The 13,321-nt window shown below is 36.4% G+C and overlaps 1 protein-coding gene across 5 annotated transcripts in view; it reads right to left on the minus strand.

Annotated features, from left to right (window-relative positions):
* LARP4 (La ribonucleoprotein 4) overlaps positions 1–13,321 on the minus strand; it is a 71,723-nt gene that overhangs the window by 24,403 nt on the left and 33,999 nt on the right. For all 5 annotated transcript variants that reach the window (XM_045829117.1, XM_045829116.1, XM_045829119.1 and 2 more), the window contains exons 7-8: positions 11,668–11,778; positions 9,309–9,362 (exon numbers count right to left, since the gene is read on the minus strand). In XM_045829117.1, the coding sequence (XP_045685073.1) occupies positions 9,309–9,362; positions 11,668–11,778 (165 nt within the window). The remainder of the gene's footprint in view (positions 1–9,308; positions 9,363–11,667; positions 11,779–13,321) is intronic.

A 13,321-nucleotide genomic window follows, 5' to 3' on the forward strand; every position in this document is an offset into this window, starting at 1 on the left:
AGGATGACATTCCAACCAAGTGAGTCATAGTGGCAAGGACAAAACAGTTGTTTTTAAAAACACGCACAGCTATTCACTGACACTAGCTGTAATAGGGAAGAGGGGGGAATCTCTTCCCTAACCCATACACATGCACATACAAAACCTGACAGTCACCGATGGCTGAATACATGATACATGCAAACATAAAATGAATTGAGGAACTGCTCTAAATACTATTATGAAGTGATTTCTAGAGTATACAGACTATTAAAAAAAAAAAGAGTCAAGACAAGAAGAGTGTGTACCATAAGCTCTTCTTTAGTTAAGTCAGATGAAAATGTGAGGACACTCACATACACACATATGTGTGAATATGTATTTAAAATATTTTACTTTAAACCATGCACACACTGAAAAATACATTTTGAAAAATCAATTTGTAAAAGTTAAAAGCCTAAATGTGCATCTAATAAATAATACAACATAGAGAAATCCTAAGTGACTCTGAACCATAATAAAAATTAATTGTTATGAATGTTCCTTAGGAAAAATCCACAAGGCAAAGAATGGAACATTTCTTAATTTATTTTCAGAATTACATTGCTACTGGTGTTGCTATTCTGATACTTGGTATATGATTATAGGATCCATCAAATAAATATTATATTGGAGTCACTGAGATCTGAGACTTTCACATGGGAGAAAGGAGACACAAATGTGAGACTAAAGATGGAAAAGCCATGTCACCTAAATGCAAGATATATTTTGTCTTAAAGCAACACACATTTCATAGCTCTGTCCAATGAAAAGGCTTAGAAACAACACTAGGCCAATAGTGACAAGTACTCCTTATTCATAGTTAGTGTCATTTCCCCATAAAAGTAACATTGAGAGTTGGCTGGCTGCAAGCCATTACATGAAAAGTACAAAAGCCTCAAATATTTTGTCACACTAGAGATCAAACAAACCACTGAAAACTATTAGGGCTATAATAAAAGACTCATGAGTCAACTCAAAGAAGCCACCTTCATCAACGAGGATAATGAAAATACCAAATATATTTAAATACTCAAAAAAATCTGAATGGGACTTCTGGCCAAGATAGAGGCGTAGGTAGACACACTGTGCCTCCACGCACAACCAAAATAAGGACAGCAAAAATTTAGAAACAAAAAAACAAAAACAACAACCAGTACTGACAAAACTGAACTATATGGAAGTTGGACAACCAAGGAGTTAAAGAAGAAACATTCATCCAGACTGGTAGGAGGGGCAGAGTCGGGTGGCCAGGTGGAGAGGACTCTCAGCAAAGCAGTGACAGGTGGACCCCAGGCCTGCAAGGCGGCAGCGGGTGGACCCAGTGAGGTAGTGAACTGTAGAGAAGCTTGATGCACAAGGCACCTGGCAGACTGGGTGGTCCCACATTTGCACACAGGTAAACCAGGCAAAACTGGGGAACGAGACACACAGAGCAACCCAGGGTTCCAGCACTGGAAAATAAAGCTTCAAAACATTGATCGAAAACACCTGTGGGGGTTGAGATTCTGGAAAAGACTCCCAGCCTCACAGCAGAGTTCACTGGAGAGACCCACAGGGTCCTAGAGTGCACACAAACCCACCCACCCAGGAATCATTACCAGAAGGACCACTAACAGAAATAGCACCACTTTTGCCTTACTGAATTGATAGATCTCGTCAACGATCAGTAACAGCTAGCATATGAGAGACAGACACATATTTTATGTGTTTGTGTTCTCTCTCTCTCCCCTGCTCTGAAATCAAATCCAATTCTACTGAAGCCTCTAGATCTAGCCATCAATTTGCATGAAATACAGGGGACAGAGATTCACATTACATTACACTCAAGAATATAACTAGCCATTTCAAAGATGGACAAAGGACTTGAACAGACATTCTCCTAACAGAATACACAAATGGTCAATAAGCGCAAGAAAAGATGCTCAATGTCAATCACAGTGAAATGCAAATTAAACCTACAGTGAAATTCCATCTAATGAATTCATTTCAGTTATTGTATTCTTCATTTCTGACTAGTTCCTTTCTTCTTATCCTTGTTAAGTGGTGCATGACTATATTTGCACATATAAACAAAAAATTAAACAGTGGACAAAGGCAGATTAACTTCCAGTGAATCAATATTTGAACAAGAAAGATGGCTTGGATACTCATGACAACTGGTGTAGTGCTTAATAAAGGGAAAGGTTGCTGATCTTTCCTAAGTGAGAAAAAAAAGTAGCTACCGCTCCCATTCCTCAGTGGCCTGTGTTCTGGGAGCAGCTGCCTGGTGCTAAGGCAGGTTGTGAAAACTTTGTCCTCCAAAAAAGTGGGGTTTGCTGTGATTGGTCTGATGGATACCTGAGGGACCAGTGCTGATGCTTGCCTCAATTTTATCCCTCTTTGTGCAGCAGCAAATTCGTCAGTGACATCTACCTTAAAACTTTAATCAGCCATTAAAAAAACAAAACAAACAAACAAAAAAAACCCAAACAAAAAAACAAAACAAGAAAATCTTACCCTTTGCTACAGCCTGTACCAACGGATTTCACTTTGATATGGAATCTAAGGGACAAAATAAACTAACAAATAAAATAGAATTAAACTCATAAAGACAAAGAACAGACTGACAGCTGTCAGAGGGGAGGGGGTTTGGGGACTGGGTGAAAAAGGTGAAGGGATTAAGATTCCCAGGTGAATTTTACCAACCATTCAAAGCATTAATACCAATCCTTTTCAAGTTATTCCAAAAATTTAAGAGGAGGGAAGATTCCCAAACTCATTTTACAAGACCAGCATTACCCTGATACCAAAAACACAAAGATAGTCTGGGGGTGGGCCGGGGAGAGAGAGAGAGAGGGAGGGGGAGAGAGAGAGAGAGGGAGGGGGGGAGAGAGAGAGAGAGAATTTTACATCAATATCCTTGATGAGTATATGTAAAAATCGTCAACCAACAAAGCCAAAAGTGAAATAAGGATTAGAGCAAAAACAAATGACACAGACTAAAATACACAAACAAATAAATGAAACCAAGAGCTGGTTCTTTGAAAAGATAAACAAAATTAATAGAAGAGGAGAAATGACAACTGACAGAATAGAATACAAAAGATTTTTTAAAGTACTATGAACAAGAATGTGTCAACAAATTGGAAAACCTGAAAGAAATGTATACATTCCTAGAAACATATCATCTTCCAAAACTGAACTAAGAAACAGAAAACCTGAACTGACCAATAACTACTAATGAAATTGAATCAGGAATCAAATAAACTCCCAACAAACAAAAGTCCTGGACTAGATGGCTTCACAGGTGAATTTTACTAAACATTTGAAGAATTGATATCTGTCCTTGTCATACTAGAAGGCTCTCTAACACTTTGAGGCCAATATTATCCTGATACCAAAATCAGACACAAACACAACATAAAAAGAAAACCATAGGCCAATACCTCTGATAAACATAGATAGGAAAATTCTCACCAAAAATTAAGCAAACTGAATTCAGCAATATTATTAAGAAGATCATACACCATAACCAAGTAGGATTCATTCCTAGAATGCAAGGTTGGTTCAATATCTGTAAATTAGCATTATATATATATGTGTGTGTGTGTGTGTGTATATATATATATATACACACACATATATATATAAAACATAAACAAAATAAAGGATAAAAACATTCTCATTTCAGTAGATGCAGAAAAAAACATTTGAAAAAAATCCAACATCCACTTATGATAAAAACTCTAGCAAAGTGTGGATAGAGGGAACACATCTAATCCTAATCAGGGGCACATATGACAAACTCTCAGCTAACATCACACTCAACATTTCTTTAATATCAGGAGCAGGACAACATGTCCACTGTTAACGCTTTTATTCAACATAGTATTTGAAGTCCTAGCCACAGAAATCTTACATGAAAAAGAAATAAAAAGGTACCCAAGTTGGAAAAAAAAGTAAAATAGTCATTTGCAGATGACATACTATATAAAGAGAACCTAAAAAAATTCCACAAGAAAACTATTAGAACTAGCACTGACTGGTGTAGCTCAGTTGGTTGAGCATCATTCAAAAAAGCAAAAGGTCACTAGGTTAATTCCCAATCAGGGCACATATCAGGCTGTGGACCTGGTTGATGGTTGCATGCAAGAGGCAACCCACTGATATTTCTCTCATACATCAATGTTGTTCTCCCTCCCTTCTCTAAACACTAAAAATCTTGAAAGAAAAAAAAAAAGCACTATTAGAACTAATAATTCAGTAAGGTAGAACACAAAATTAATATTCAGAAGTCGACTGCCTTTTTATACACCAATAACAACCTATCAGGAAGAGAAATTAAGAAAATAATTACATTTACAATTTTATCAAAAAATAAAATGAAACAACCTAGGAATAAATTTAACTAAGGAGTTTGTAAAACACCTGTATTTGGAAAACTGTAACACACTGAAGAAAGAAAGTGGAGAGGATACAAATTAATGCAAGCATATACTGTGCTCATAGATAGGAAGAATTAACATTGTTAAATGTTCATATTACCTAAAGCAATCTACAGGTTCCATCCCATCATTTGGAAAAAATATGAATGGCCTTTTCCCCAGAACTACCCTAAACTTTATATGGAACCACAAAAGACTTCAAATAGTCACAGCAATCTTGAGAAAGAAGAACAAAGTTAGAAGTATCACGCTACCTGATTAAAAAACCTATACTACATGGCTATAGTAATCAAAACAGCATGGTACTGTCATAAAATCAGACACAATGGAACAGAAACGAGAGGCTAGAAATAAATCCACACCTATATGGTCAATACAGTGGAGGTAAAGACAGTCTCTTTAATAAATGGTGTTGGAAAAACTAAAGAGATCCATGCAAAAAAATGAAATAACCACTTCTTTACATCATCTACAAAAATAAAGACAAGATGAATTAAAGACTTATACGTAAGTGTGAAACCATAAAACTCCTACAAGAAAACACAGGCAGTAAATTCTTCGATATTGCTCTTAACCATCTTTTTGGGTATGTCTCTTCAGTCAAGGGAAACAAAAGAAAAATAAACAAATGGTACTACATCAAACTACAAAGATTTTGCACAGAGAAGGAAACCATCAACAAAACAAAGTCAACTTACTAAGTGGGTGAAAATATTCACCAATGAAACATCAATCCAAAATATATAAATAGTACATACAACTTGACACCAACAAAACAACAAATCTGATTTAAAAATGGGCAGAGAACCTAAAAAGACATTTCTCTAAAAAGGACATACAGATGGCCAACAGATTTATGAAAATATGTTCAACATCACTAACGAGAGAAAAGCAAATAAAACGAGACCATACCATCACCTCACATCTGTCAAAATGACTGTGATTAATAAATCAACAAACAAGTGTTGGTGAAGGTATGGATAAAAGGGAACCTTTCTATACTGTTGGTAAAACTGTAAACTGGTGCAGCTAAATGGAAAAAACTATGGAGGTTCCTCAGATAAAAACAAACAAACAAACAAAAAACAAAAAACAAAAAACTACAAATAGAACCACCATGTGACCTAGTGAAGTCTACTGCTGGTTATTTACTGAAGAAATCCAAACACTAATTTGAAAAGATACACACACCCCTATGTTCACTGGCAACATTATTTACAATAGCCAATATACTGAAGTAACTTCAGTGTCCACCGACAAATGAATGAATAAAGAGACATAAACACCTGGCTGGCGTAGCTCAGTGGATTGAGTGCGGGCTGCGAACCAAAGCATCACAGGTTCGATTCCCAGTCAAAGCACATGCCTGGGTTGCAGGCCATGGCCCCTAGCAACCGCACATTGATGTTTCTCTCTCTCTCCCCCTCCCTTCCCTCTCTAAAAACAAACAAACAAACAAATAAATAAAATGAATGGATGGATGGATGAATGAATGAATGAATGAAAGCAACTGACATTAAAAAAAAAGAAAAGAAAAAAGAAAAGCAAAAAACAACCAGAACTGCTAGGAAACTGAACTGCATGGAAGACTGACAACCAAAAAGTTAAAGCAGCAGCATTCTTCCTGACTGGTAGGAGGACTGGAGAGGACTGCAGCTGGCAGACCACATGATCCAACATTCGTGAATAGATAATCCGGAAGGAACAACTGGGGAGCAAGTCAGACTTCGTAACTCATAGTTCCAGAAAAGGAAAATAAAGCCTCAAAACCTCTGGCTATAAAAACCAGCGGGGATTGCAGTGGGTGGAGAAATTCCCAGGCTCACAGGAGAGTCCACTGGAGGGGCCCATGGGGTCCTAGAATGTCCACAAACCTACCCACCTGGGAAATTAGCACCAGAAGGGCTCAATTAGCTTGTGGGTAGTGGGAGGAAGTCACTGAAAGTGGGGTGAGAGCTGAGCAAGCAGCACAGTTCCCTCTCTGGCCTCTCCCACACACAGCACCACAATGCAGTGATGTGGGTTGCCCTGCCCTGGCAAATACCTAAGGCTCTGCCCCTTACAATTTGACAGGTGTGCCAAGACAAAGAAATATCTTTTCTTTCATATGGCCCAAATGAAAGAACGGATCAAAACTCCAGAAAAAGAACTAAGTGACAAAGACAGAGCCAACCTATCAAATGCAGAGTTCAAAACACTGGTAATCAGGATGTTCACAGAAATGATTGAATACAGATACAAAATGAAGAAGTGAAGGCTGTGCAAAGTGAAATAAAGAAAAATACACAGGGAACCAACAGTGAAGGGAAAGAAACTGGGACTCAGAAGAAAGAAATAAACATTCGACCAGAACAGAAGAAACAGGAATTCAAAAAAATGAGGAGAGACTTAGGAACCTCTGGGACAACTTTAAATGTTCCAACATCCAAATCATAGGAGTGCCAGAAGGAGAAGAGGAAGAGCAACAAATTGAAAACTTATCTGAAAAAATGATGAAGGAGAACTTCCTCAATCTGGCAAAGGAGCTAGACCTGCAAGCCTGGAAGCTCAGAAAGTACCAAAGAACTTGGACCTAAGGAGGAATACTCCAAGACACATCATAACTAAACTACCCAAGATCAAAGAGAGAATCTTAAAGGCAGCAAGAGAAAAAGAGACAGTTACCTACAAAGGAGTGCCCATAAGACTATCAGCCAATTTCTCAAAAGAAACCTTACAGGCAAGAAGGGGCTGGAAAGAAGTATTCGAAGTCAGGAAGTATAAGGACCTATATCCAAGATCACTCTATCCAGCAAAGCTATCATTTAGAATGGAAGGGCAGATACACTGCTTCCCAGATAAGGTCAAGTTAAAGGAGTTCATCATCACCAAGCCCTTATTATATTAAATGTTAAAGGGACTTACCTAGGAAAAAGATCAAAACTATGAGCAGTAAAGTGACAACAAACTCACAACTACCAACAACTGAACCTAAAAAACAAAAACTAGAACAGGAACAGAATCACAGAAATGCAGATCACATGGAGTGCTTTCAGCAAGGAGGTGGAGTGGGGGAGAATGGGGGAAACGGTGCAAGGGATAAGAAGCATAATTCACTGGTACAGAATAGGCAGAGGGAGTCTTTAAACAGTATAGGAAATGAAGAAGCCAAAGAAGCCATGGACATGAACTAACGGAGTGGGAGTGCTGGATGGAGGGAGCTATGGGGCGGAGGGGAGTAAAGGGGAGAAAGGAGAGTGGAACCAGTGTAATAGCATAATCAATAAAATATATTTTTAAAAAGGTACACATTCTAAAAAAATTCATATGGAAAATTAATGGTCTAAGAGTAACCAAATCAATCATAAAGAAATAATAATGAGGGAAAACTTGCATAAGGAGATAAGATACTATAAAACAAAGATGTGAATTTAGTACAGAGTGGGAGAATAAAGAACCTGAAACAGATCCGATAGATTCAAGATTACACACAATTTATAGGATGGACCACTAAACAAGTGACTGATGAGACAACTACCTTTTCACAGATGAAAAAAAAAATAAAATTAGCCCCCTGTCTTACAATATATCAATTAATTCCAGATGTTTCAAAGTCCTGAATCCAACATATAAAACCTTAAAGCTATTAGAAGACCTACGAGAATATTTTTATAGCTTCAAGTAAGGAAAGCATGTAAAAGGGACAAGGGCATTAAAGGCAGAGGAAATAAAATGACCACTAGCCAACAGTTTCATCTATAACACAGAAAGTAATAATGTCACCTGCCACACAGCAATAAAGAGATTAAACCATGTCAAATTCTTGGAACAGACGACATACAACCTCTTAATAAATATAACTTCCTCTCATTCCAGTTCTTCTACTTACAAGTTGAGTGAACCTGGGTAGGTGACTCTTGCACCTCACTTTCTGTACCAATAAAATAAAGACACCAGTACCTACCTTATTATGTTCTTATAAGAATTCATAAGAATTAAATGGCGCTATACATACAATGTGCTTTAAAACAGAAACTGATACACAGTAAGAGTTCCGTAAGATTAAAAATAATGTAAAAAAAAAATAATGTATTGCACTTACAAATAATCATTATTACAGTGGGGCAAAAGTAGGTTTACAATTATAAGTGCATGAAAGGGTTTATTCTTATATTATTATTTATTTATTACTGTATTATTTTTCATAACTGTAAACCTACTTTTGCCCCACTCTGTATTAAATAGGGCACAAGGAACATGTCAAAATAAGTGCATGTTTAAAATTCTATTTTAGATGGTAACTCTTGTAGTGATGTGGAGAATGAACTGTAGGAAGGGAAATGCTAATGGCCTATAATTAAAAAGGCTAACCCAATTATTCAAACCTAAACAATGGCAATAATGACTGAAAGAAGTTTGGAAGGCACATTTCATGTAATCTGAGGATAGATGAGACATGTAAAGAAAGTGAGCAAGTGTCATCAATAACAATTTCCAGTTTCCCCAAATGGCTGAATGTTAATGTGATGACATAGTGAGTTAAGATTCAGAGTACTACAAATGTCTTCGATTTTGTTACTAAAAAAATTATTTCATTCTTCATTTTGAGACCTGGAAATTATCTTACACATTATTAATCAGCATCTAACCAAAACTTCATGCTGTTTGAAGTTAATGCCTTTTGGAAAGAATTGCAGTACAGAAAGTATTTTGATGCTCTACCAACTAATTTTCTACAGTAGTGCATCATATGAGTCGGAATTTCTTTAAAATCATTTTGGGTTTTATAAAATATTATCCATCTGTGGTTTTTAAATTCTCAAACAGACAAACAACAAAAAAATTTCTTGTCAGGGGCTGGCCTTTCTTACAAATGTTTCTTACCATGATTGGCTTGCCCTGAAATGTTTTAACTTCTTCTCTCAAGTATTTAAAAGCCTGTTAACAAAGCAGAAAGAAGCTTTTGTTAGCATTCATCTTTACTCTATCTTAGCAACTATCTCTAAACTAAACAATAGAGCCCTGGCTGGCATAGCTCAGTGGATTGAGCTGGGCTGTGAACCAGGCATCGCAGGTTCGATTCCCAGTCAGGGCACATGCCTAGGCCATGGCCCCCAGCAACCACACATTGATGTTTCTGTTTCTCTCTCTCTTCCATCTCTAAAAATAAATAAATAAAATCTTTAAAAAAAAATGTAACTTGAAAAAAAAAAAAAAACAAACCCCAAGCAATAGAAAATTCTGAAGGTGATTCCATTATGCAGGTGATAGGGAATGAAAAACTAAAAATGTAAGATCTTAGCTATGGTTCACATTTACTGTAGATTAGCTACATGGATTACTACAGGGGAAAAAAAGGAACAAAATTCAAAATAGACCCAAAATGTCACCACATAGTATTTTATTTTTTAATTTTAAAGAGTGAAACACTGGTTTGTTTTTCCATTCATGTATGCATTCATTGGTTGCTTCCTCTATTTGCCCTGACCACAGATCAAACCTACAAACTTGGCGTAGCAGGACAATGTTCTAACTAACTTAGCAACCCACTCAGGGTTACATATTTTTAAAATGGTTTACTCAGACAGCCTTCAAGGTAACGAATTAAAACAAACATCAAAAATCCAATTAGATATGTTTCTGTTTTAAAGGATTATTACTTATCTTTAAGAAGGAGAAAATAATTAATAGTAAAATCATTATATCAAAATTCCAAGAATCAGAAAGGCAGTTACAAATGCAGGTCTGCTATGTACTAGAAATACGACTGAGTTGGCCAAAAAGTCTGTTTAGTTTTTACTACAAAATAAAAAATGCATTTTTTCATCTTCACCAATAACTTTATTTATTTGAGTATTTTGTGTATGTCGGTTATCTCCTGTGTGGTATAACATTGATTGTTCTCAATTAATGTCTCAAGTCAATCATTATCAACTTCAACTGGTCTACCTGACTGTAGAGCATTGTCCAAAGAGAAATCTCCAGCACAAAACTTTGCAAGCCACTTCTGACATGTTCGATCAGTCACAGCACCTTCTCCATACACTGCACAATTATTTTTCTGTGTTTCAGTTGCATTTTTACCTTTCTTGAAATGATAAAGGATAATATGCCAAAAATATTACATATATTCTTCCATTTTCAATACTAAATTGACTACACAAAAATTCACCAACTTTGATGTTTTGTTTTTTTTTTTTAAATGCATGCTGATATGACAGCTGTCACAACACATTCTAACAAAACTGTTTCAAATGAAGGTAAAGACAATGAAGCCCTACTAGAGCCATCTTACGGAAAAAAACCAAATGACCTTTTGGCCAATCCAGTATGATTCCCAATCTCCATGTTAATTTTAAAACTGTGTTAATTTCTTTATTGATAGAAGTAAACTGTTCTTATATTGAAACTGAAAAAGCTTTAGGAAGATGATAAAAATGGAAACCAATTAACAAGCAAAACCAAAAAGGCGAACAAGGTGCTCAACAGTCTTTGCAGAGTTCTGTAAGCACACCTTTTCTCAACTGAAATGAGGTCTGTCCGAAAAAGTCCAGCCATTGTTAATATAACAAGAATGGTTTCCTTACCATTGATGTAACCTGGCAGCCAAGGAGAGTGGACTGGAATGTGCATGTGTGAACAATGACAACGACTTCACTATACTAGTCAGGGTGGCAGACACTGTTGAGCAAGCATGTGTACTGCGTGGCCTTCTGAGAGAGTGGAGCAACGAATCTGCATCCAATTTTGTGTTATGCTTGAACATTCCCCCATTAAAACTATTTAGATGATTCAGAAGTCCACATCTATGGAAAACTGGTGACTGGCAGCTTCATCACAACAAACAATATTCCTGCTCATGTATCATGTCTCATGCAGAGTTTTTTGGTTAAACATCAAATCACCCAGGTGACTCAGCCTCCCTACAGCACAGACCTGACACCCTATGACTTTTGGCTTTTCCCAAAACGAAAATCACCTTTGAAAGGGAAGAGACTTCAGATCATCAATGAGATTCAGAAAAATACGACAGAGCAGCTGATGGTGACTGGGAGAACTGTGTGAGGTCCCAAGGTGCCTACTTTGAAGGGGACTTGAGGTGTCATTGTCCTATATACAATGTGTCTTGTATCTTCCTCAATAAATGTCTCTATTTTTCATAGTGCATGGCTGGATATTTTCTGGACAGACCACTACTTATGTTACCACTAGGACTGAAATCAGAAGAAAAGTTTCTTCTCACCTGTTGTGCATCCGTGTCTGACTGGAAAGTGATATACCAGTTGCTATTGTGTGCAAACTCACAGCTTATTACTTTGGGGCAGTTTTCATTTTTAAACAAAGCTTTCACTTCCTAAAAAAGAAAAATTTCAGTTAATTCTAAAAAACATATCAATAATACCATATTTTGCTGAGTATCATGTATAAATTTTGCCCAAATTTTTGAGGAAAAAATAAGTATGCACATTATATATGGGTAGTGCTAATTCTGTATCTATTATGTTAAAAAATAAATGCTAAAATTCTTTAATACAAAAATTAAGTATCTATATATAATTCCCAGCCAGGGCACATTCTTGGGTTGCAGGCCATAACCCCCAGCAACCGCACATTGATGTTTCTCTCTCTCTCTCTATCTCCCTCCCTTCCCTCTCTAAAAAATAAATAAATAAATAAATAATAATAATAAAATTAAGTATCTATATATAAATAAATGAATTAAAAAATTAAAATGAAAGGTTTTTTCCTGAAAGTTTGGCCAAAAACATGAGTGCACTTTATATACTGGAGTGCATTATACACAGTAAAATATGGCAGGTGTTTATCTCTTCACGTCTTTCGGTACTTTCTATTTCTTGTTAACTGTTTATGGCTTCTGTCATTTTTCTATTGAGAGCAGATTGCATTCTGAAACAAAAACATGGATAGCGATAGCATAAATTTTGTATATGATTTAGGGATGAAACCCTATTTTATAATCAAAATGGAAGAATTTCAATCCCAGTTGCAAGCTAAATTTTCCTTACAGTAAAATCTCTCCAGTCCTGTCATTATCAAAACAAAAAAGGAAAGATATGTCTTCCCTCCCTTAACATTTTTTAGGTGCTAAGTATTTTCATTTGATCCAGATGCTTTGTCTACATCAGAGTCATTCATAGGTATATGCTTTGTGCAAAGATATCTTCTTTTTTCCATAACTGACATTATCTAAGAACTAAAATTCCAACAAACACATGGATTCAGAAAAAATGATTGTCAAAACTCAGAAAGGTGTAACAGTTAACAGCCTGAAAGAAGTTTATTAAAAAAAAAAAATAAATAAAACTGGAAGTGAACATTAAGTATTCCTAAAAAGTTATAAAGGAAACGATATCTGCTGAAAATACCATCCAGAGTAAGACATTGTGATTTGATTTATTCCTGAAAACCTTTGTGTTGAAGCTTTTATCATCTCCATTTTACAGCTGAATACATAGTGGCTCAAACTGTTTAACGTGTTCACACTACCACAAAGTGGAACTCAAACCCAGACTTGTATACCTCCAAATACCATTCTGTCTAATACTCATTTGAGTTCAAAGAGAAATGTATTTCTTTTATTTTTATCTTACTTTCTAGTGAGAGGGGAAGGGAGGGAGGAAAAGGGGGAGAAACATTACTGTGCAAGAGATGCATCAATCCATTGCCTCTCGCATGCCCTCACCCAGCAGCCAGGCCCACAACCCAGGTATGGGCCCTGACTGGAAATCAAACCAGTAACCTTCCAGTTCAGATCTCAGGCCAGCGCTAAGTCCACTGAGCAACACCAGCCAGGGCATCAAGGAGAAGTTTAGTAGTAATCAATAATTCCATAATATCAATACAATCTGATTTGGTTAGAGTGTCTCACAAAATAT

This window comes from Phyllostomus hastatus, unplaced genomic scaffold (genome assembly GCF_019186645.2).
Source record: "Phyllostomus hastatus isolate PE091 unplaced genomic scaffold, TTU_PhHast_1.1 phas_scaffold_93, whole genome shotgun sequence".
Taxonomy (NCBI): Eukaryota; Metazoa; Chordata; class Mammalia; order Chiroptera; family Phyllostomidae; genus Phyllostomus; species Phyllostomus hastatus.